Below are 23443 nucleotides of genomic sequence, written 5' to 3' on the forward strand. Positions count from 1 at the left end.
AAGGTTATGGGGAAAAGGCAGAGAATGGTGCTGAGTTGTACAAACAGCCTCCCTCTGCATTTTAACAATTATGTGACCCCATGCTGTTTTGACTGGATGATTCACCTTGGCCTCCTCCAAAGGCTGTTAGCATCACAATGCCAGTTCACTCCATGGCATGTACCTATAGCCTGCTGTTTCTGTTTGTTGTCCTGCATTGCATCTTTGCCAGGTTGGAGAATGTTTTGAGAATTACTATTGAATCTGTTTCCAACACCTAGTGCATTCTAGATCACTGCTCTTTTTGCCTCTGTCCACACATTACTGACCTTTCTGTCTCACAATGTCTCCTAATTTACTCTTAAAATAAAGAAATGCATGTATTTACCTCATGCCATTTAGTATTTTATACATTAATTCATTTTTCTTGGTTGTTCTGCATCACAAAGAAACAGGATTGGTTAGGACTATATTCACTGGAGTTTAGAAAATAAAGGTGAGGGCAGGGTCGGATCTCATAGAAACCCATAAAATTTGAACAGGACCAGACAGGGTGAACTTCGGGAGAATCTTCCTTGTGACTGAGATTGCAGAACCAGGGGTTGCAGTCTTAAGGATAATAAGATAGGCCATTTCAGACTGAAATGAGAAGTTTCTTCAGTGTGTTGAGCCTGTGGAATTCTCTGCCACAGAAAGTGGTTGAGTCCAAAACATTGACTGTTTTCAAGAAGGAGTTGTATATACTACTTAGGGCTAAAGAGATCAAAGGGTATGGTGAGAAATTGGGAACAGGGGACTGGGTTGGATGATCTGCCATGATCATATTGCATGGTGAAGCATGCTTGAAGGGCTGACTGGCCTACCCCTCGTCCTACCTTCTATGTCTCTAGGATCTCAGGATATCCTCAGGATATCCAGTGTGTTTTCTAGCCAAGAAGGTACTTGGGAAATGTATGGTACGTGACTCACTCATGTTTTTGAGCATCTGTGTGAAATGTTTCCTCTAGATTAGATTCCCTACAGTGTAGAAACAGGGCCTTCGGCCCCACTAGTCCACACCGACCCTCCAAAGAGTAACCCATCCAGACCCGTTTCCCTCTGACTAATGCATCTGACACTATGGGCAATTTAGCATGGCCAATTCGCCTGACTGGCACATCTTTGGATTGTGGGAGGAAACCCACGCAGACACGGGGAGAATGTGCAAACTCTACTTCCTACTAAAATGAGTGTTCCAGCTTCATATAGCTGACATTCTGAATCTATCGCACCATTCTAGTATATTCTCTCTCCAAAACCTTGGCATCCTTCCTGAATTGTCAGGGCACAATTGACCACAGCGTTCCAATGAAGCCCAACCAATGTAAGGATTTAGTGTAACTTCCTTGCTTTTGTACTTGGCTTTGGATATTTTCAATAAAGGATCCCAAAACAATTTTCAAGTGATATTGTCAATTTCTCCAGCTACCTTCAAAGATGCCCTCCCCACACCACTGTTTTTGAACTCCCTCCATAACTTAGCAATTTGTTCAATATGCACGTCCTCATTCCTCTTGCCAAAATGAAACATTTAAGATCTTTCTGCATCAGATTCATTTCACAAAGTCTGTCCTTCTGAAGTGTTTTGCTGTCCTGATTTGGTTTACTGCATTTCCAAATTTGGTATGATCTGCAAGCTTTAAATTATGCTCTGTATGTCAAGAACAGCTGTCCTCATACTGACCCTTGGGAGAGCCACTTGCCTCATGTTTGGGGAAGAAAATGTTCATTGTTTCTCTTTGCTTTCAGTCTCTTAGCTTCGTATCCAGTCCTTTAATTTCATGGATTTCTGTATTGATGTAGGAATTTAGAAGGGAATTTTGACAGGGAGTTTACTTAGATGTAAGGTTTTTAATGAATTATGATCAGGTTCCTCAGATTGCATATGGGGAAAGAATACAAATAGTCGAAGGTCAAGTGGGGTTCCAAGAAGTAGTTAGAGAATGGTGTGCAGGTGCATTTGAATCCCTGTTTTGAATTCCTATATTCTATGTTTGTTTTTACATTCCATTATAATTTCCTATGTTCAGATTGATGGTGGAAGCTGCCTGTGTAAGCTGGTCACATGCATACTCTTCTATCAGTGATGATGCTGGACATAGAAATTTATAATGGCAAAAATGGAGAGGAAGTGGATGCAAATGTAAGGTTTTTAATATTTTTATGTACATGCATATTGAGAGAAAGTATTTCAAATACTAGATTGTTCTGAGGTGGCATCCACTATTTCACCTTGCATTTGTGCTATCAATTGGCAATTGCACTTTTTAATCGTCGCTGCTCTTGAATGCCATCAGATGTAGGAGCAGGAGTAGGCTATTCAGCCTATTAAGGTCAGCTTCATTGGTCACTGATCTTCTCTTTCCTGCCTTTTCCCTATAAACCTGGATTTCCTTACTGATTTAAAAAATCTATCTCAACTTTGAATATATTTAACAACCCAGCCTCAACTGCCCTTTGTAGTAAAGAATTCCACAGATTCACTTCTCTGATAGAAAAAGTCACTCCTCATCTGTGTCTTAAATGTGCAACCCCTTAATCTGAGATTAGGTCCTACATGCTCTGAGGGGAACCAACCTCTCCGCATCAACCCTGTCAAGTCCCCTAAGAATCTTTGACAAGATTGCCCCTCATTCTTCTCAATTCCAAAGAGTATAGGCACAACGAACTCAACATCTAAACATAAGACAGTCTCTCCATACTTAGTATCAGCCTTGTGAACTTTGTCTGGACTGCCTACAATGCCAGCATGTCTTTTCTCAGATAAGATACTTAAAATTGTTACAGTTCACAGTATTCAGCTGTGGTCTGACTAGTACCAAGTATGTTTTGAGCAGAACCTCCCTAACTTTTAAACTTCTTTCTCTTTGAAATGAAGGCCAATATTCTCCTTCCTTTCTCTATTACCCTTGGGTGCTAGCTTTCTGTCAGTTATGGACAATTCATTGCAGTAGTTTGCTGTTTGTGAAGTATTTTGAGATTTTTGAGAAATTTTAGTTTATAAGGAAGAAGTCAATTATAATTCAGTGGTGGCTTGAAAGGGAATCCACTTGCTTAAAATATAACAACTTAATAACCTTGATTCTGTAAATATACTGAAGCAGGAGTTTGTGTTTTCAGTTTGAAAGTATAAATTAAACTTGATCTAACTTGTCCTATTCAAAGGGTCAGATCATTCAGGGAGCATACAAGTTCCATGCCATCATCACTACATTTGAAATGATTTTAACTGATTGCCCAGAATTACGCAATATTGCATGGCGTTGTGTGATAATTGATGAAGCCCACAGACTGAAGAACCGAAACTGCAAACTTTTAGAAGGACTAAAGCTAATGGATCTGGTAAGTGTATTTTCTGAATGATAAACATTGAATGAAATGTTGGTGAATGCTAGTAGAATCTGCTAGAAGTGACTTGGATAATCTCTGACAGATGCGCAACGTCTCTCACCACATGGTTTAAATTCACACACATTTAGCAGTTTGAGATTTGCCATTTCACAACATCTTCTTTCTTTGCAAATCTAGAAATTTTTGAGATCAAGTGTTTTTTTTTGTTACTGTAGGAACATAAGGTACTGCTGACTGGAACACCATTACAGAATACTGTAGAAGAGCTTTTCAGTTTGTTAAATTTCTTGGAACCCTCTCGATTCCCCTCAGAGATCAACTTTTTGCAAGAGTTTGGTGATCTGAAAACTGAGGAACAGGTATATGTCTAAAATATACTGTATTTCAAAGGGCAGCAATTAATTTTCTGGGAATAAAATGGGGCAACTAATAAACATCTAATCGTTCATCCTTTGTGAAAACAGTCTTAACTCTGATGTTTAAAAATGATTTGCATTTTAATTACATAGTAATGTTAAATGAGGAAAATATATTGCATGTGATATTTATAAATAACAGCAAAAAAATTGTTCACCTCTACCAATTATGTATTGATGCATACTGCACTGTATTGATAGCATATTCTAGAAATGTCCTGAGCAATTAGCAATTCATGTAATATGTACACAGTAAATGAGTAAATTGAAGTTTGCAATCTAATCTTAGCCCATATGGCCCCTTCAAACTCCCTGAAGTTGCTTTTTAAATTGTGGCATTGAACTCAAGTTACAACCTTTTGATTCCATCCAAAGTATTTATTTCAGAGGCTGTTGTGTAGTATTCTGTGCACTCAGAGTTGAATAACTATTACAGGTGCAAAAACTTCAGGCTATTCTGAAACCAATGATGTTGAGACGCTTGAAGGAAGATGTAGAAAAAAATCTGGCTCCAAAAGAAGAAACTATAATTGAAGTAGAACTCACCAACATTCAAAAGAAATATTACCGTGCTATCTTGGAGAGAAACTTTACCTTCCTCTCTAAGGGAGCTGGTCAAACCAACGTGCCCAATCTTCTGAACACTATGATGGAACTGAGAAAGTGCTGTAATCATCCATACCTAATTAATGGTGAGCACAGTTTCTTTTTACTGACTATTTTTTGGAAAGCTTTAATGGTCTAACACAGCGATTGGTTAAATGTCATAACCATTAAGATACTTATGCCACAAATTCTAAACATGATCTCAGAAGCATGTCAAGCAAAACCAGTGATCAGTTTTGGTGTCAAGCTAAGTAGCTTAGGCTGTTTAAGAATATTTGTTGAAAGGTTTTCAACTTAGAATTTCTGTTGCAATACCACAACATAAATACAACAGTGCATCCAATCAGAAGTCTTTTAAAGAGGAGGTTTCTCCCTTCCCTGATGGGAGCAAAGCAAATATGTCTTCCAACTCCAGGGGGGATTGTTTTACAGGTTAATCACATCAAGTTTCATGTTAATACTGTATGTAGATTTTCCTAAGATAATGGGAACAACCCATAACTGGAATGAATTTCAGAAACATAGGTGTTGCCTTTTCAGCATCGTGTTTCTATTGGTTTTTTTCAAATCAGCGGAATATTGCAATCTCCATAGGCACTGACACCTGTAAAAATAACTTCGAACTTCCATTTAATAGCTGTAAGGAAGACACAAGAATGAAATGAAAACAGAAATTGCTGGTGAAACTCAACAGGCCTGGCGGCATCTATGAGGAGAAAGCAAAGTTACCATTTTGAGTCCAGTGACTCCTCTTCAGAACCAGACCTGAGTTTTGCCAGTAGTTTGTTTTTTTTCGGATCTGCAGTTCTTAGATTTGCAAAACTTTGAGTACTAATGAAAATAAAACTTTTTGTCAAATGTTTGTCATTTTCCAATCACCAGGATATACTGCAAGAATATCAATTCAAGGGCAGAGACAGTATTTATGTCACATGAGAGAAGGGTGTTGATTGGTTGGCAAGGGGACTTGATTGATAGAGGTCTTACACACACATTGTGTGTTAGGTCCCCTTGCCAAGCATTTGGCAATCTCTCACGTGGTATAAATGTTGGCTGCGCCCTTGAATTGATATCCTTGTGAATAACTTCAAAAAAATGCCTGTTTTCATCCTTATCAGTTCGGTTGAATGTTACAGAAATATTAAAATGGATTCATAAATGTTTTTATGCAAGGATTTTAGGACAAGGATAATAGGATTGGTTGATCATCACTTCTCAGTAAATTGACACAATAGTTGTATCCATCAAATGTTCTTCACCTTTGAAACTGACATGCTCTTAAATGAGTTGGAACTTTATTTCCCCTCTTATATTAGAAATAGTTTGAAACTTATCAGTGCTCACTGCGAATAGAGTCATAGAGATGTACAGCACGGAAACAGACCCTTCGGTCCAACACGTCCATGCCGACAAGATATCCCAACCCAATCTAGTCCCACCTGCCAGCACCCTGCCCATATCCCTCCAAACACTTCCTATTCATATACCCATCCAAATGCCTCTTAAATGTTGCAATTGCACCAGCCTCCACCACATCCTCTGGCAGCTCATTCCATACACTTACCATCCTCTGAGTGAAAAGGTTGCCCCTTAGGTCTCTTTTATATCTTTCCCCTCTCACCCTAAACCTATGCCCTCTAGTTCTGGACTCCCTGACCCCAGGGAAAAGACTTTGTCTATTTATCCTATCCATGCTCCTCACAATTTTGTAAACCTCTATAAGGTCACCCCTCAGCCTCCGACACTCCAGGGAAAACCGCCCCAGCCTGTTCAGCCTCTCCCTATAGCTCAGATCCTCCAACCCTGACAACATCCTTGTAAATCTTTTCTGAACCCTTTCAAGTTTCACAACATCTTTCTGGTAGGAAGGAGACCAGAATTGCACGCATTATTCCAACAGTGGCCTAACCAATGTCCTGTACAGCCGCAACATGACCTCCCAACTCCTGTACTCGGTACTCTGACAATAAAGGAAAACATACCAAACACCACCTTCACTATCCTATCTACCTGCAACTCCACTTTCAAGGAGCTATGAACTTGCACTCCAAGGTCTCTTTGTTCAGCTACATTCCCTAGGACCTTACCATTAAGTGTATAAGTCCTGCTAAGATTTGCTTTCCCAAAGTGCAGCACCTCGCATTTATCTGAATTAAACTCCATCTGCCACTTCTCAGCCCGTTGGCCCATCTGGTCCAGATCCTGTTGTAATCTGAGGTAACCTTCTTCGCTGTCCACTACACCTCAAATTTTGGTGTCATTTTCAAACTTACTAACTGTACCTCTTATGCTCGCATCCAAATCATTTATTAAATGACAAAAAGTAGAGGGCTCAGCAGGTGCGATTGTATTTTATCTCCTATGTGTGTTTTTTGATATTTTTAAAAATGATAGGCCTGGCATGATTCAGACTTTGAGCTGGCTTCTTTGTTCATTTTTTGGTATGCATAGGTGCCGAAGAGAAGATATTGGAGGAGTTTAAAGAGACACACAATCCTGATACACCAGATTTTCAGCTTCAGGCTATGATCCAAGCTGCTGGCAAGCTAGTGCTGATTGACAAGTTGCTGCCAAAACTCAAGGCTGGTGGCCACAAGGTGCTGATATTTTCCCAGATGGTGCGCTGTTTGGATATTCTTGAGGACTACCTCATTCAGCGAAGGTGAGGCCAGAACTGCTCTATAAATAAAAATTCATTTTGCAAAGTAGTATAGCATACTAACGTTCCAGTGCAGCAGTATTTGGAGCATCGTGATGTGGGTTTATATCAAAGGAATGAAGAGTATCAGATCTCATAACTTGTTGCAATGATATCGGCTGTCAAGAAATTGAAACAAGCAAGGCAACTATATGTGGCAACATTTGCGTTACAAATTTATAAGTTAAGGATATTGGGTACCTTCCCATGACTGTTAATTGATGTAGTTATTGAGGAAACAGGTATTGCAGGTGGAATTTTGAAGTCATCACGATTGAGTGATGCCTCTTACGATGAAAGATGCCTTTACTGCTTTGTTATCCATCACTTTCATGTACATTGCCAGATCAGGCATAGTGCCAGTGAAACACAAGAATAGTTACACTTTTCTCCAAAAATGCACTTCAATTCTCACCTTTCGAATCAGTTTTTGAAATTGCAGAAGGAAGGCTTTTAATTTCTGCTCGGTGGCACTATAGGAGATTATACAATGTTAAAAGACAACAAATTATTTCAATTAATCAACCACTGACATCAACACTGGGTAAAATCTCAGCAGTGCCACTGGGCTAATCTACACTAGAACAATACTGGGATTAGTGTTCTGGGGAGTTGTATAACTAGGGTCATAGAGAGAGAGGCTACTAGCTACATAGTGGGGTTAATGCAACAAGTTAAGGAAAATCTGATATTAAAGGCAGGATAAGGTGAGAGCAAGGTACTGTTAAGGAAATGATGATCAGTGCGACAGGACAAGACAGACCATGTAAATATAAGAATGCACCAACAAACGACACTAGAGATTGTAAAAATAATAGAATTAAAAGCAGACTGTCCAAATGCAAACAGAAATTGTAGCAAGACAGGATTGATAATACAAAAAGAAGTGAACGAGTATAGTCTAATTGTGATTATGGTGTCATGGCTGCAGGGTCATCAAGGTGTGATGTAATGTTCAGAGGTTTTGACTGTTTAGGAAGAAGTAAAAAAGAAAAGGAGGTATGGTAGCACTAAATAAAAGGATGGAATGATGTAATAGTGAGAGGATCTTGGATTGGAAGAGCAAAATGTAGAGATGCTTTGAGTGGAGCTACGAAACAACTCTGTGCAGAAAGCACTTGTAGAAGTGTTTTTCTTTAAGGCTGCTAATTGGTAGCAGTAATGTCAGGCATCACTTGAATCAGAAGTCATATGGACAATTAAACAACTTACTGGAGGAAGAGGCTCCACAAATCCTCAGTGATGGAAGAGCCCAGCACATCAGTGCAAAAGGTAAGATTGAAACTTTCGCAGCAATCTTCAACCAGATGTGCCGAATGGATGATCCATCTCAACCCCTTTCAGTGGTCCCCAGCATCACGGATACCAGCCTTCAGCCAATTTGATTTACTCCACATGATATCAAGAAACAGTTGGAAGCACTGGCTACTTCAAAGGCCATTGGCCCTGACAACGTTCTGTAGCATTGTTATTCATTAGTACTGAAGACTGTCCTGCAGAACTTGCTGCTCCCCTGCCAAGCTATTCCTGTATAGTTGCAGCACTGGCATCTACTTGGTTTACAATTGAAAGATTGCCAAGGTATGTGCTGCACATAAAGAGCAGGACAAATCCAACTCGGCCAATTTGAGACCCATCAGTCTACTCTTATTCATCAGTAAAGAGATGGAAGGGGTCATCGACAATGCTATCAAGCAGCACCTGCTCAGCAATAACCTGCTCAGTGACACCCAGTTTGGGTTCTGTGAGGGCCACACAGCTCCTGGCCTCTTAACAGCCTTGGTTTATATGTGGACAAAAGAGCTGAATTTCAGAGGTGAGGGGAGGCTGACAGCCCTTGACTGAGTGTGGCATCAAGGAGCCCTGACAAAACTATAATCAATTGGCAGCGGAACAAACACTCTGCTGGTTGGAGTCAGTCATCACAGCCCCAGGACATCTCTGCAGGAATTTCTCTGGGTAGTGTCCAAGACCCAACCACCTTCAGCTGTTTCATCGATGATCTTCGCTGTTATCATAATGTCAGATGACTGCACAGTGTTCAACACCAGTCACGACTCCTCGGATACTGAAGCAGTCCTTGACCAAACACAACAAGGTCTGGACAATATTCAAGCTTGGGCTGACAAGTGGTAAGTAACATTTGTGCCACACAGATGCCAGGTAATTACCATCACCAATAAGAGACAATCTAACCACCACCCCTTAACATTAAATGGTGTCACCATCAGTGATTCCTCCATTATCAACATCATGGGGTTACCATTGACCAAAGACTTAACTGGACTCACTACATAAGCACAGTGGCTACAAGAGCAGGTGAGAGGCTAGGAATATTGCGGCGAGTAACTCCCCTGACTCCTCAAAGCCTGTCCACCATCTACAAGGCACTAGTCAGGTGTGAAATGGAATATTTCCCATTGCCTGGATGAGTGTAGCTCCAACAGAACTCCAGAAGTTTGCCACCATTAGGACAAAGCAGCCCTCTTGATTAGCATCACATCCACAAACATCCACTCCCTCCGTCCATACTCAATGCACACTACTGCTGCTATCTACAAGATGCATTGTAGAAAATCAGCAAAGATCCTTAGAGGGTACCTTACTGATCCATGATCACTTCCATCCATAAGGATAAGGGCAACAGGGAATACCATCACCTGTAAGTTCCCCTCCAAGCCACTCACCATTCTGACTTGGAAATATATTGCTGTTACTCCACTATCACTGGGTTAAAATCCTGGAAGTTCCTCCCCCGCCCCCCACTCCACCCCTTAGGGCATTTTGGGTCAACCAAAAGTACACAACCGCAGCAGTTTAAGAAGGCAGTTCACCACCACCTCGTGCAGCTCGGAATGGGCAATAAATGCTGGGTCAGCCAGTGGGGTACCCACATGTGAAAGCACATTTAAAATAAAAGTTTATAGATGTGCGTAATGCCGGTAGTAGAGTAATCCTTTGGGACTGCCATGATTATTGACTGCGTAAACCTGCACTAATGGTGTAGGGGACAAATCCCTGAAATGTGTACAAGATGGTTTCCTGGAACAGTATGTTGTAGTGCTAACTAGAGAATGGGTATTTCAGATTTAATATTATGCATTGAGCAAAGGCTAATTAATAATAATGTCTGACATCAACACTAAACTAAATTTTCGTCTGCTGTATCTCCATCTGAGAGTGTAGATGGTATAATGTATTGACAGATAGTCAACATGGTTTTGTCAAGGGTAGGTCTTGTCTCTCAGACCTCATTGAGTTTTTTGAGACGGTGACCAATCATGTAGATGAGGGTAGGGAAGTTGAATGGTATACATGGACTTCAGTGAAGCCTTTGATAAGGTTCCACGTGGTTGGCTGTTATGCATAGGCATGGGATTGAGGGTGATTTAGTAGTTTGCATTAGAAACTGGCCTTTCTGAAAGAAGGCAATGAGTGGTGGTTGATGGAAGATATTCACCCTGGAGTCTGTTTGCTAGTGGTGTGCCACAAGGATCTGTTTTGGGACCACTACTGTTTATCATTTTTACAAATAACTTCGATGCAGGCAAAGGTGGATGGATTAGTAAATTTGCAGAAGATACTAAAGTCGGTGGAGTAGTGGACAGTGTGGAGGAATGTTGCAGGGGGACTTGGATAAACTGCAGAATTGGGCTGAGAGGTGGCAAATGGAGTTCAATGCAGCTAAATGTGAGGTGATTCATTTTGGGAAGAATAACAGGAAGGCAGAGTACTGGGTTGATGGAAAGATTCTTGGTAGTGTGGATGTGTAGAGGGATCTTGGAGTCCATGTACATAGATCCCTGAAAGTTGCCACCCAGGTTGATAGTGCTGTTAAGAAGGCATACGGTGTGTTAGGTTTCATTGGTAGAGAGATGGAGTTCCGGACCTGCAATATCATGCTGCAACTATACAAAATGCTAGTGTGACCAGACTTGAAAATTGTGTACAGTTCTGGTCACAATATTTCTGGAAGGATGTGGAAGCATTGGAAAAGGTGCAGAGGAGATTTACCAGGATGTTGCCTGGTCTGGAGGGAAGGTCTTATTAGGAAAGGCTGAGAGTCCATTCTCATTGGCAAGAAGAAGGCTCAGAGGGGATTTGCTAGAGACATACAAGATGATCAGCAGATTAGATAGGGTAGACAGTGAAAGTCTTTTTCCCAGGATGATGACATCAGCTTGTACGAGGAGGCATAGCTACAAATTGAGGAGTGATAGATTTAAGACAGATATCAGAGGCAGGGTCTTTACATCAAGAGTGGCAAGGGCATGGAATGCACAACCTGCTAATGTAGTCAACTCAGCCACATTAGGGAGATTTAAATAATTCTCAGATAAGCATGTGGATGATGGGGGAGCGAGCTGAGAATAGTTCACAGGTCGGTGCAACATTGCAGGCCCAAGGGCCTGTTCTGTGCCTGTATTGTTCTATGTTCTATATGTTTAAGACCTAGAATTTGTATATCATCCTATTTACAATATTATTTACTACTTCCTCAACAAAGTTAAATGTACTGTTAAAACATTCCATAAGACTAATAATTTGGTGAACTTGTGTAGAGAGAAAGTGAGGGCTGCAGATGCTGGAGATCAGAGCTGAAAATGTGTTGCTGGAAAAGCGCAGCAGGTCAGGCAGCATCAAAGGAACAGGAGAATCGACGTTTCGGGCATAAGCCCTTCTTCAGGAAACGTCAATTCTCCTGTTCCTTGGATGCTGCCTGACCTGCTGCGCTTTTCCAGCAACACATTTTCAGCTCTGAACTTGTGTAGAGTTCATTTTTGCACAGTCGTACCCTCCTCTGATTTCCCAACTTTGGCAAGGGTATCAGGAATGCTGTGATGAATCTTGAATGAATCTGCTTCCTGGCTTGTCATGAATGTACCATGTACTTCGGGTAACTAGAGAAAGGATTGGTCCACTAAAGGATAATGAAGGAAGGCTGTGTGTCGAACCTAAGAGAATGAGTGAGATTCTGAAGGATTACTTTGCATCAGTGTTCACTGAGCAGAGGGACATGATGAATGTTGAGATTAGAGATAGAAGTTTGATAACTCTGGATCGCGTTGACATAAGTAGGGATGATGTGTTGGGTAGGCTAGAGGTTATTAAGGTGGACACATCCCCAGGACCGGATGGGATCTATCCCAGTTGTTAGGGAGGCGAAAGAGGAAATACTGGGGCCCTGACAGGTATCTTTGTACATCCTCAAACACAGGTGAAGTGCCGGAGGACTGGAGGGTTGCTCATATCCCCCTGTACAAGAAGGCTAGTAGGGATATTCCGGGTAACTACAGACCACGAGCCTGACGTCAGTGGTGGGAAAGTTGCTGGAGAAGGTTCTGAGGGATAAAATCTATTTATAGTTAGAAAAGAATGGGCTTATCAGTGATAGGCAACATGGTTTTGTGTGGGAGGAGATTGTGCCTTACCAGCTTAATAGAGTACTTTGAGGAAGTGACCAAGTTGATAGATGAAGGAAGGGCTGTAGATGTCATATCCATGGACCTTATTAAGGCTTTTGATAAGGTTCCTCATGGTAAACTAGAAGAGAATGTGAAGTCAGATGGTGTGCAGGGTGCTCTAGCTAGGTGAATAAAGAACTGGTTGAGCAACAGGAGACAGAGAGTAGTAGTTGAAGGGAGTTTCTCGAAATGGAGAAATGTGACCAGTCCTTTTCCACAGGGATCAGTGCTGGGGCCACTGTTGTTTGTAATATACATCAATGGAAGAGGGCATTGTTGGTATGATCAAGTTTGCAGATGACATGAAGATTGGTGGAGTAGCAGAAAACGTAGGTTACTGTCAAAGAATACAGGAGAATATAGATAGACTGGAGAATTGGGCAGAGAAGTGGCAGATGGAGGTCGATCCAGGCAAATGTGAGGTGATGCATTTTGGCAAGTCCAATTCTAGAGCAAATTATACAGTGAACAGAAGAGCCTTGGGAAAAGTTGATGAGCAGAGAGATCTGGGAGTTTAGGTCCATTGTAGCCTGAAGGTTGCTGCACAGGTGGATAGAATGATCGAAAACACAGCATTCTTCAGACGGGGTATTGAGTATAAGAGCTAGCAGGTCATGTTAAAATTATTCACAACATTGGTTTGGCCGCATTTAGAATACAGTGTACAGTTCTGGTATCCACATTACCAAAAGGATGTGGACGCTTTGAAGAGAGTGCAGAGAAGTTTTACGAGGATGTTGCCTGGTATGGAAGGTGCTAGCTATGAAGAGAGGCTGAGTAGGTTAGATTTGTTTTCATTAGAAAAAAGGAGATTGAGGGGGGACCTGATTGAGGTTTACAAAATCATGAAAAGTATAGATAGGGTAGATAAAGATAAGCTTTTTTCGCAGGGTGAGGGATTTGACAATAAGAGGTCATGCTTTCAAGGTGAGAGGTGAAAATTTAAGGGGGTTATACACAACAGGTACTTTACGCAGAGGGTGGTAGGTGCCTGGAACACGTTGCAGGCAGGTAGATTCATTTAAGATGCATCTGGACAGATGCATGAGTAGGTGGGGAGCAGAGGGATACAGATGCTTAGGAATTGGGCAGCAGGTTCAGACAGTAGATTTGGACCGGCACAGGCTTGGAGGGCTGAAGGACCAATTCCTGGGCGGTAAATGTTTTGTTCTTTGTTCCAGGATGGTTCAAATAATGGTGACAACATTAGACATGGATTTTCTGCCTGCTGAATTGGTTGAGGAATGGTGCATTACTTAAGTGATTGCAAAATGAGAAATGAAGTTGTACCCTTACCTGCAATTGGGCTTTAAATGTAGATTTTCTTTTCTTAACCCACTCACCACTACCCAAAACAAAACTAACAACTATCCCTACCCCTAACCAAGTATAATCTGGTCCATGTTTAAGCGAATTGCTATTAATAATAAGTATGTTCTTGTTGAATTGCACGAGATGGCGAGGTATGTTAATCAAGAACAGAAGGTACAACCATGCTTGTTTGATCTTAAATTTGTGAATGTGCATTTCTAAAGATTGGTTGTCACAGTGCAAAATCTCTGCTTTCTATGCAAACATAAGAAAATATTAGACAGTAGAAGACCAACTTTAAGCTTGTCCAATACTGTTTTGAAACATAAACACAAGTTCCTGGAGAAACTCAGCAGGTCTGGCAGCATCTGTGGAAAGAAGGTAGAGAGCTAACGTTTTGAGTCCAGTGATCTCTCTTCAGAACAGTTCAGAACATTCAGCCGGCAACACTGTAATCCTGTCTCAAGAGGAGTAGGGGAATCTTGCTAAAGCTTACTCTTGGCTGAAAGATTGGCTCCATGTAAAAGGAAACTTTAGAGTTCACCATCATCTCGAGTTGCTGTGTGACCAGCAACAGTCAGAATAACCGATTGATCAGTTCTTCACTGAGTCCTGTCAAGGACAAGGAAGTGGCATCTCTCCTGGCGCAGGCAAAGTTGAAGATGTGCAACACATGCCTACTCTTCAAACAAAGAAAAGCTGCAGAGATGTCTTGGATTTTCTAATTTCTTCATACTATATTTAGTGAACCTTTCTGAAAAGTGTAGTCATTAGGAACTCTTTGAGGAAAAGCTTTCCAAAACGCAAGAATAATGGCACAAACACATGATGCACGTGGAATTGTGGAATAGCTTAATCTACATGTTAGACAGCAGGTCAGTCATACATTCTACCCAAGGAACCTGGTCACCCACAAAGGTATCTAAAGTGTGCAGTGAGTCTAAATCTTTGGAAGGCACAACAATTAATTAGACCAATTAACCTTGATGTCTATTATGGTGTATCTACCTATTGTATGATATAGTCTCTGATTAAGCCAGAGGCAAGTCCTGCTCTGTCTTGAAAATTCGATGGATTGGTGTTCATCTCATGAGCTGGCAGGCTGGACCACAAACACATTATTCTCTTGATAATGAAGAACCTTCTAACTTCCACCCTTGTCTTGTTGTAACATAACCTCGAAGTGTGAGCCTTAGTCCTTCCTCACCTCGATGTTTAAAATAAGTTATGTGCATAAAAAGCCTTGATCAGATGAGTCTGTTTCTCTGAAGTAAACACAGGTATTCTTAAAGCTTATCTGGAAAGCTAAAGTTTTTAAAACAACAAATCAATTTTGTATTCTTATCGACTTGAATTTAGAAACTGAATGCGATTGAGAAAGTTTGAAGGTATCAGTTGATTCTGTGGAGGTTGCCGAGGAAATAGAGATGTACAGCACAGAAACAGACCCTTTGGTCCAACGCGTCCATACCGATAAGATATCGTAACCTAATCTAGTCCCACCTGTCAGCACCTGGCTCATTTCCTCTTCCTATTCATATAGCCATTCAGGTGCCTTTTAAATGTTGTAATTGTACCAGCCTCCTCCACTTCGTCTGGCAGTTCATTCCATACACACACACCACCCTCTGCATGAAAAAGATACCCCTTTGATTTTATAAGCCTCTGACACTCCAGGGAAAACGGCCCCAACCTATTCAACCCCTCCCTGTAGCTCAAACCCTCCAATCCTGGCAACATCCCTGTAAATCTTTTCTGGACCCTTTCAAGTTTCACAACATCCTTCTGGTAGGAAGGAGACTAGAATTACCAAATTAATTGGATTTAACATTTAACTATCACAGAATATTGGATGAGGAAATAAAAAGCACCATATTTAGAGAGAGGACATGAACTTTTAAGTATTGTTTGGATAACAAAATAGAGGGGTGGTGACATAATTTTAGCATCTGTGCAGCAATCAACAAAGTCAGCTTAATTTTAATGAAATTAATAAAGTTCAAGTAGAGAAAGTCATGCTCAAAGTAAATACTGCACTGTTAGTGTGTACAGACATGTGTGATATTCAATTTGATCACTAAGAATCCATTGAGGAACAATTAAATGCTATGGTCAGGTGACTATAAAGCCTTTCTGGATGGCTGAGCTTTGATATGCTAAAACACATTTCTCATCCTAATTTGTTTAGTGATCTGATCATGCGATAAATGGAATGTACTAATAAAGGAGCTGGAATTTTCTGATTGTAGTCAATATTTGCACAAATCGGGCAAGTGGAAGCTTTGACGCATTTACTGATTTGAAAATGAGGATGTTTTGGATTTGGTAAGACCACTCTGAGTCTATTGTGCAGTTTTGGTCTCCTTTCCAAAGGAAAGATATAGTTGCCACAAAGGGACTGCAGCAAAGGTTCGCCAAACAAATTCTGAGGATGGGGGAGTGGGCGTGGAATTGTCCTATGAGTGCGAATTAAATAAATTGGGCCTGTTTCTCAGGGGTTCTTAGGAAGGGTCACTGGACATGAAACATTGACTCAACTTTCTCTCCACAGTGCTGCTAAACCTGTAGAGTTTCTCCAGCAATTTCTGTTTTTGTTTCAAATTTTGAGCATCTGAATTTTTGTTTTTGCTATATTCTCTGGAATTTGGGAGACAGAGATGATTTCATTCAAGCAAATTCTTATTCTTATACAAATTGGCATAGTAGATGCAGGAAGGACGATTTCCCTGACTGGGAGTGGTGCAGAACTAGGGTCACAGTCCAAGAATAAGGGATATGACATTTAGGATTGTGATGAGGAAGATTTGTTTCACTGAGGATGTTTGGAATTCTCTGCCCAAAGGGCAATGGAGATTCAATCATCGCATATGTTCAAGATTGATGTTGCTAAATTTATATATGTGAAAAAAAAATCAAGGGATACAGGGGTAGTGCCTGGAAAAGGATGTTGAAGTAACATGTTACTCACGATCTTGTTGAATGTTGCAGGTATCTTGCAAGTTTGAAATGCACACCCCTCCCATTTCTTGTATTAATTCTGAAACTTCTTTTTCAGGCATCTGTATGAGCGTATTGATGGCCGTGTGAGGGGAAATCTTCGACAGGCAGCGATAGATCGTTTCTCTAAACCCGATTCAGATCGCTTTGTTTTTCTGTTGTGCACCCGTGCAGGGGGCTTGGGGATTAACCTCACTGCTGCAGACACTTGTATCATCTTTGATTCTGATTGGAATCCACAAAATGACCTCCAGGTGAATTTGTCTGTGCTATTCTGGATTGACTTTGTTTTCAGTTATATTTATTGAATGTACGGTACTCTGATAGCTCCCTACTTAAGTGTTCTACTCCACAGGCTCAGGCTCGATGTCACAGGATTGGGCAAAGCAAAGCCGTGAAAGTATATAGATTAATAACCAGAAACTCTTATGAAAGAGAGATGTTTGATAAGGCAAGTCTGAAACTTGGATTAGACAAAGCTGTTCTGCAGTCTATGAGTGGAAGAGAAAACAGTGCCAATGGGGTATGTGTACTTGTTCATACTGTAGTTGGCTCAGCTTAAGCAAATTTCTCTGGCTGTATAGAAGATATATATTTAGAATTGAGATCAGTATTAAAATTATTCAAAAATATTCAGGTTCAGCAGCTTTCAAAGAAGGAGATTGAGGATCTCCTTAGAAAAGGAGCATATGGTGCACTGATGGATGAAGAGGATGAAGGGTCAAAATTCTGTGAGGAAGATATTGACCAGATTCTCTTAAGACGTACTCACACAATTACTATAGAGTCTGAAGGAAAAGGTTCTACTTTTGCGAAGGTAAATATCTTTAACCATATACTAGCACACTTACGTTTGATGTCATATGTGCACCAATGTAATCTAATGCTAATCATTGAAATATCTGCTAACGACATAAATTGTACAGAATTCTCCCAACCAATAAGATGATTTTCTGTATAAATCTGTTCAGGCAAGCTTTGTAGCTTCTGGGAATAGAACAGACATTTCACTCGATGATCCTAACTTTTGGCAAAAGTGGGCGAAAAAAGCTGAATTGGATATCGATGCAATAAATGGAAGGGTAAGCGATACATTGCCACGTGTATTATGTTAAATGTGCAATACTGTTTGTTTTTTGCTCATTTGTATTTCCTTAATTTGCAGAACAATTTGGTGATTGATACACCAAGAATAAGAAAACAGACAAGACACTACAATGCTATTAAAGAAGATGAACTAATGGAATTTTCAGATTTAGAAAGCGAGTCTGAAGAAAAGACTGGGAAACCCCTCCGTAGACAGCAAGACCGGTCTCATGGCTACCCTAGGACTGAATGTTTTAGAGTGGAAAAGAACCTGTTGGTGTATGGGTGAGTAATTTGCAGAATGCAAGCTTTCAGATAATCCTAGAATAATTTGCTTCTCTCAGTTTTCAAAAGATTCTGTATATTATTTTTTAAAAAGTAACTAACTTAAAAGTCTGCTAAAGAATATATATCTATATACTTTCTTCCTCAAATTGGATGGTTCTTTACATATATCCTCTGCTACTAAATTAAGTCTAAAGCACTTGAAAGCCCACTGCCAACTTTGCATAGATTGTGTGATGTGTAACTGAGTATCATAGCATTGTGAAAGTCATGGAGTAGAGCAAGTAAAGAGACTCCTTGTGTCACAATGGATGAGGATTCCAAAGCTTCCCTTGTTTGGCTTTGTAGTTTGGCAGGGTTATGTACTTGAGCTGCATTGAGTAATAACAAAAACCTAGCAATGTTAAAATTGCCTCTGAGGCCCAGATAATCATAATGTTCTACAAAATGTGTTACACAAGCGTGAGACGGTCCTGTGCTGCTAACATTTATAAAGTTGAAGTAAAAGTGTGCAAGTATTGTGTACAAAGTGTCTTCATTATTGCTTTAAAAATACATTTTGTTGAAACTTGTCAAATTATATTCATCAGGATAAGTTATAGGAAGTTCTAATGTAAAGAGAAAGTAGCCCTATACCTTTTTTAATTCACTCATTGGGGCAAACGTTCATTGCCCATCCCAAAGGGTCGGTAAGAATCAACCATATTGCCATGGGTCTGGAGTCACATGTAGCCCAGACCAGGTAAGGATGGCAGCTTCCTTCCCTAAAGATGTTGTAAATCAGACAGGTTTTTCCTGTGATCAACAATGTATTCATGATCGTCATTAGATTCTTAATTCCAGACTTTTTAAAATTGAGTTCAAATCCACCATCTGCCATGGCGGGGTTCAAATCCTGATCTCCACAAATTATCTGTGCTTCTGGATTAATGGTCCAGCAATAGGGGCCATTCAAGAGGGGGGAGCTAATAGACAAGTAGTGGTTATAGGGGATTCTATAATTAGGGGGACAGATAGTATCCTTTGCAAGCCGGATCGGGAGTCTCGCAGGGTGTGTTGCCTGCCCGGTGCCAGGGTGCGAGACATCTCCGACCGGCTTGAAAGGATATTGGAGCGGGAGAGGGAGGATCCAGTTGTTGTGGTCCACGTTGGTACCAACAACATAGGCAAGACTAGGGTGGAGGACCTGTTTGGGCATTACGAAGCACTAGGCAGGAAATGGAAGCACAGGTCCTCAAGGGTCATAATCTCCGGATTACTGCCCGAGCCACGTGCTAATTGGCATAGGGACAAGAAAATTAGGCAAGTAAACACGTGGCTAAGGGATTGGTGTGGGAAAGAGGGATTCCACTTCATGGGGCATTGGCATCAGTTTTGGAACAGGGGGGATCTGTACTGTTGGGACGGTCTCCACCTGAACCGATCAGGTACCAATGTTCTAGTGAAGAGGATAAATAGGGTGGTCAGTAGGACTTTAAACTTTTGAGTTGGGGGGAAGGGAAAGTGAAAGCGACAGGGAGTATGGAGGTAAATGGCAAGATAAGCAGCAGGATAGCATGTTTCCAGGCGGATTTAAAATTGAGGCAGACTGAGAATGCAGTAAAAAGCAAGGATAACTTAGGACATATGACTTCCAACATCTCTAATGATAAGGAAGTTAACATTAAGGCACTTTACCTGAATGCTCGTAGCATTCATAACAAAGCCGATGAACTAATGGCACAGATAATAGTGAATGATTATGCTGTAGTAGGCATCACAGAGACTTGGTTACAGGGGGGTCAGGACTGGCAGTTAAACCTCCATGGTTTTTCAACTTATCGAAAAGACAGAGAGGTGGGCAGAGGGGGTGGGGTTGCCTTGTTAGTTAAGAACAAAATTAAATCTATGGTATTGAATGACATAGCGTCGGATGATGTGGAGTCTGTGTGGGTGGAATTGAGGAACCACAAAGGCAAAAAAAACATAATTGGAGTTGTGTATAGACCTCCTAACAGTGGTCAGGACAGGGACGCAACATGTACCGGGAAATAGAGAAGGCATGTCAGAAAGGCAAGGTTACATTGATCATGGGAGACTTCAATATGCAGGTGGACTGGGTAAATAATGTTGCCAGTGGATCTAAAGAAAGGGAATTCATGGAATGCTTACAGGATGGCTTTTTGGAACAGCTTGTCATGGAGCCCACAAGAGAGCAGGCTATTCTGGACCTAGTGCTTTGCAATGAACCAGACTCTCTAAAAGATCTTAAAGTAAGGGAACCCTTAGGAAGTAGCGACCATAATATGGTAGAGTTCAGTCTGGAGTTTGAAAGGGAGAAGGCAAAATCGGATGTAATGGTGTTACAGTTGAATAAAGGTAATTATGAGGGCATGAGAGAGGAACTGACTAAAATAGACTGGAAGCAGAGGCTAACCGGGAAGACAGTAGAGCAAAAATGGCAGGAGTTTGTAGGTATAATTGAGGACACTGTACAGAGGTTCATTCCCAAGAAAAGAAAGATTAACCGGGGAGGGATTAGACAACCTTGGCTGACAAAGGAAGTCAGGAAATGTATTAAAGAAAAAGAGAGATCCTATAAAGTGGCTAAGAAAAGTGGGAAATCAGAAGATTGGGAAGGAGACAAAAGCAAACAGAGGATAACAAAGAGTGTAATAAGAAATGAGAGGATCAAATATGAAGGTAGGCTAGCCAGTAATATTAGAAATAATAGTAAAAGTTTCTTTCAGTACATAAACAAACGACAGGCAAAAGTAGACATTGGGCCACTTCAAACTGATGCAGGAAGCCTAGTGATGGGAAATAAGGAAATAGCAGGAGAACTTAACAAGTACTTTGCGTCAGTTTTCACAGTGGAAGACATGAGTAATATCCCAAAAATTAAAGGGTGTCACGGGGCTGAGTTGAGTATGGTTGCCATTACGAAAGAGATAGTGCTAGAAAAGTTAAAAAGTCTTAAAATTGATAAATCTTCTGGCCCCAATGGGATACACCCTAGAGTTCTGAGAGAGGTGGCTGAGGAAATAGCAGAGGCATTGGTTGAGATCTTTCAAGAGTCACTGGAATCAGGAAAGGTCCCGGATGATTGGAAGATGGCTGTTGTAACCCCCTTGTTCAAGAAAGGATCAAGGCAAAAGATGGAAAATTATAGGCCAATCAGCTTAACCTCGGTTGTTGGTAAAATTCTAGAATCCATCATTAAGGATGAGGTTTCTAAATTCTTGGAAGAGCAGAGTCTGATTAGAACAAGTCAACATGGATTTAGTAAAGGGAGGTCATGCCTGACAAACCTGTTGGAATTTTTTGAAGAGGTAACAAGTAGGTTAGACCAGGGAAACCCAGTGTATGTGGTCTATCTAGACTTTCAAAAGGCCTTTGATAAGGTGCCACATGGGAGGCTGCTGAGCAAGGTGAGGGCCCATGGTGTTCGAGGTGAGCTGCTGGGATGGATTGAGGATTGGCTGTCTAACAGAAGGCAGAGAGTTGGGATAAAAGGTTCTTTTTCAGAATGGCAGCCGGTGACGAGCGGTGTCCCGCAGGGTTCGGTGCTGGGGCCACAGCTGTTCGCATTATATATTAATGATTTGGATGAGGGAACCGGGGGCATTCTAGCGAAGTTTGCCGATGATACGAAGTTAGGTGGACAGGCAGGTAGTACAGAGGAAGTGGGGAGGCTACAGAAGGATCTAGACAGGTTGGGAGAGTGGTCCAGGAAATGGCTGATGGAATTTAACGTGAGCAAGTGCGAGGTCTTGCACTTTGGCAAAAAGAATAAAAGCATAGACTACTTTCTAAATGGTGAGAAAATTAATAAAGCCAAAGCACAAAGGGATCTGGGAGTGCTAGTCGAGGATTCTCTAAAAGTAAACATGCAGGTTGAGTCTGTGATTAAGAAAGCGAATGCAATGTTGTCTCTTATCTCAAGAGGGTTGGAATATAAAAGCAGAGACTTTATAAAACTAAGACTTTATAAAGCTCTGGTTAGGCCCCATTTGGAGTACTGTATCCAGTTTTGGTCCCCACACCTCAGGAAGGACATACTGGCACTGGAACGTGTCCAGCGGAGATTCACACGGATGATCCCTGGAATGACAGGTCTAACATATGAGGAACGGCTGAGGATACTGGGATTGTATTCGTTGGAGTTTAGAAGATTAAGGGGAGACTTAATAGAGACGTACAAAATAATGCATGGCTTGGAAAAGGTGGATGCTAGGAAATTGTTTCCGTTAGACGAGGAGACTAGGACCCATGGACACAGCCTTAGAATTAGAGGGGGTCATTTCAGAACAGAAATGTGGAGACATTTCTTCAGCCAGAGAGTGGTGGGCCTGTGGAACTCATTGCCACGGAGTGCAGTGGAAGCCGGGACGCTAAATGTCTTCAAGGCCGAGATTGATAGATTCTTGTTGTCTCGAGGAATTAAGGGCTACGGGGAGAACGCTGGTAAGTGGAGCTGAAATGCGCATCAGCCATGATTGAATGGCGGAGTGGACTCGATGTGCCGAATGGCCTTACTTCCACTCCTATGTCTTATGGTCTTAATAATGCCATGAGGCCATCATCTCTCTTTAAAGTGTGTAGATTGGTGGAGGCATTGCTGTGGAGGATGCACTGGTTAATGATGACTGACAATTAACTTTGAATCTTTAATTGAATGTTCAATCAGGCAGTTTGGTAAGAAATTGCCAGAGATTTGTCTACTTTTGTCTCCTGTCTGGCTTCCCTTTTACTGATCAGTATACATATTGAGATTCCTATAGTTCTGTGTCTATAAGATTGGCATTATCAGCTACTACCTCAGTAGGGTTTAAGCCACTTGTTCATGATGCAACCTTGATGCTGTATTGGGGTGCTTCATATCCTGCACTTTTAATAGCTATCTTGAAAATATGATTTCATGTTGTATGCCATCAAACATATGAGCAGGCCTAAGGCTGTTACTTTTAGTCCTGATAAGTGTCCATCCATCTCTGATTAACCTTGAAGGGTAAAGTCTTTCAAACTAGATGTTTCACACTTCTATGATGTCATAGCAATATCAGTGGTATTTGCCATCCTTGAGGTGTTGCTGTCAAGAATAGGAATGCTCTGCCCTCACAAATGCGTAATGTGGTTTACAAATTTCAGTGCTGGTGTGATGCTATGCAGGCTACGTGTCGCACAGACTAGTGGATCAAATGGGATATTCTTTTTGTCATTTGCAACAG

At 41.2% G+C, this 23443-nt stretch overlaps 1 protein-coding gene across 1 annotated transcript in view; it reads left to right on the forward strand.

The window, feature by feature from the left end:
* The window catches only part of chd7 (chromodomain helicase DNA binding protein 7), a 352687-nt gene that overhangs the window by 242759 nt on the left and 86485 nt on the right, over nucleotides 1-23443 (forward strand). The window contains exons 13-21 of the mRNA XM_043689312.2: nucleotides 3184-3360; nucleotides 3585-3728; nucleotides 4222-4477; nucleotides 6843-7053; nucleotides 16921-17116; nucleotides 17218-17385; nucleotides 17500-17679; nucleotides 17834-17944; nucleotides 18028-18233. Of these exons, the coding sequence (XP_043545247.2) occupies nucleotides 3184-3360; nucleotides 3585-3728; nucleotides 4222-4477; nucleotides 6843-7053; nucleotides 16921-17116; nucleotides 17218-17385; nucleotides 17500-17679; nucleotides 17834-17944; nucleotides 18028-18233 (1649 nt within the window). The remainder of the gene's footprint in view (nucleotides 1-3183; nucleotides 3361-3584; nucleotides 3729-4221; nucleotides 4478-6842; nucleotides 7054-16920; nucleotides 17117-17217; nucleotides 17386-17499; nucleotides 17680-17833; nucleotides 17945-18027; nucleotides 18234-23443) is intronic.

This window comes from Chiloscyllium plagiosum, unplaced genomic scaffold (genome assembly GCF_037043375.1).
Source record: "Chiloscyllium plagiosum isolate Xiang-an unplaced genomic scaffold, Cpla_swu_hap1 HiC_scaffold_4, whole genome shotgun sequence".
In the NCBI taxonomy this organism is placed as follows: Eukaryota; Metazoa; Chordata; class Chondrichthyes; order Orectolobiformes; family Hemiscylliidae; genus Chiloscyllium; species Chiloscyllium plagiosum.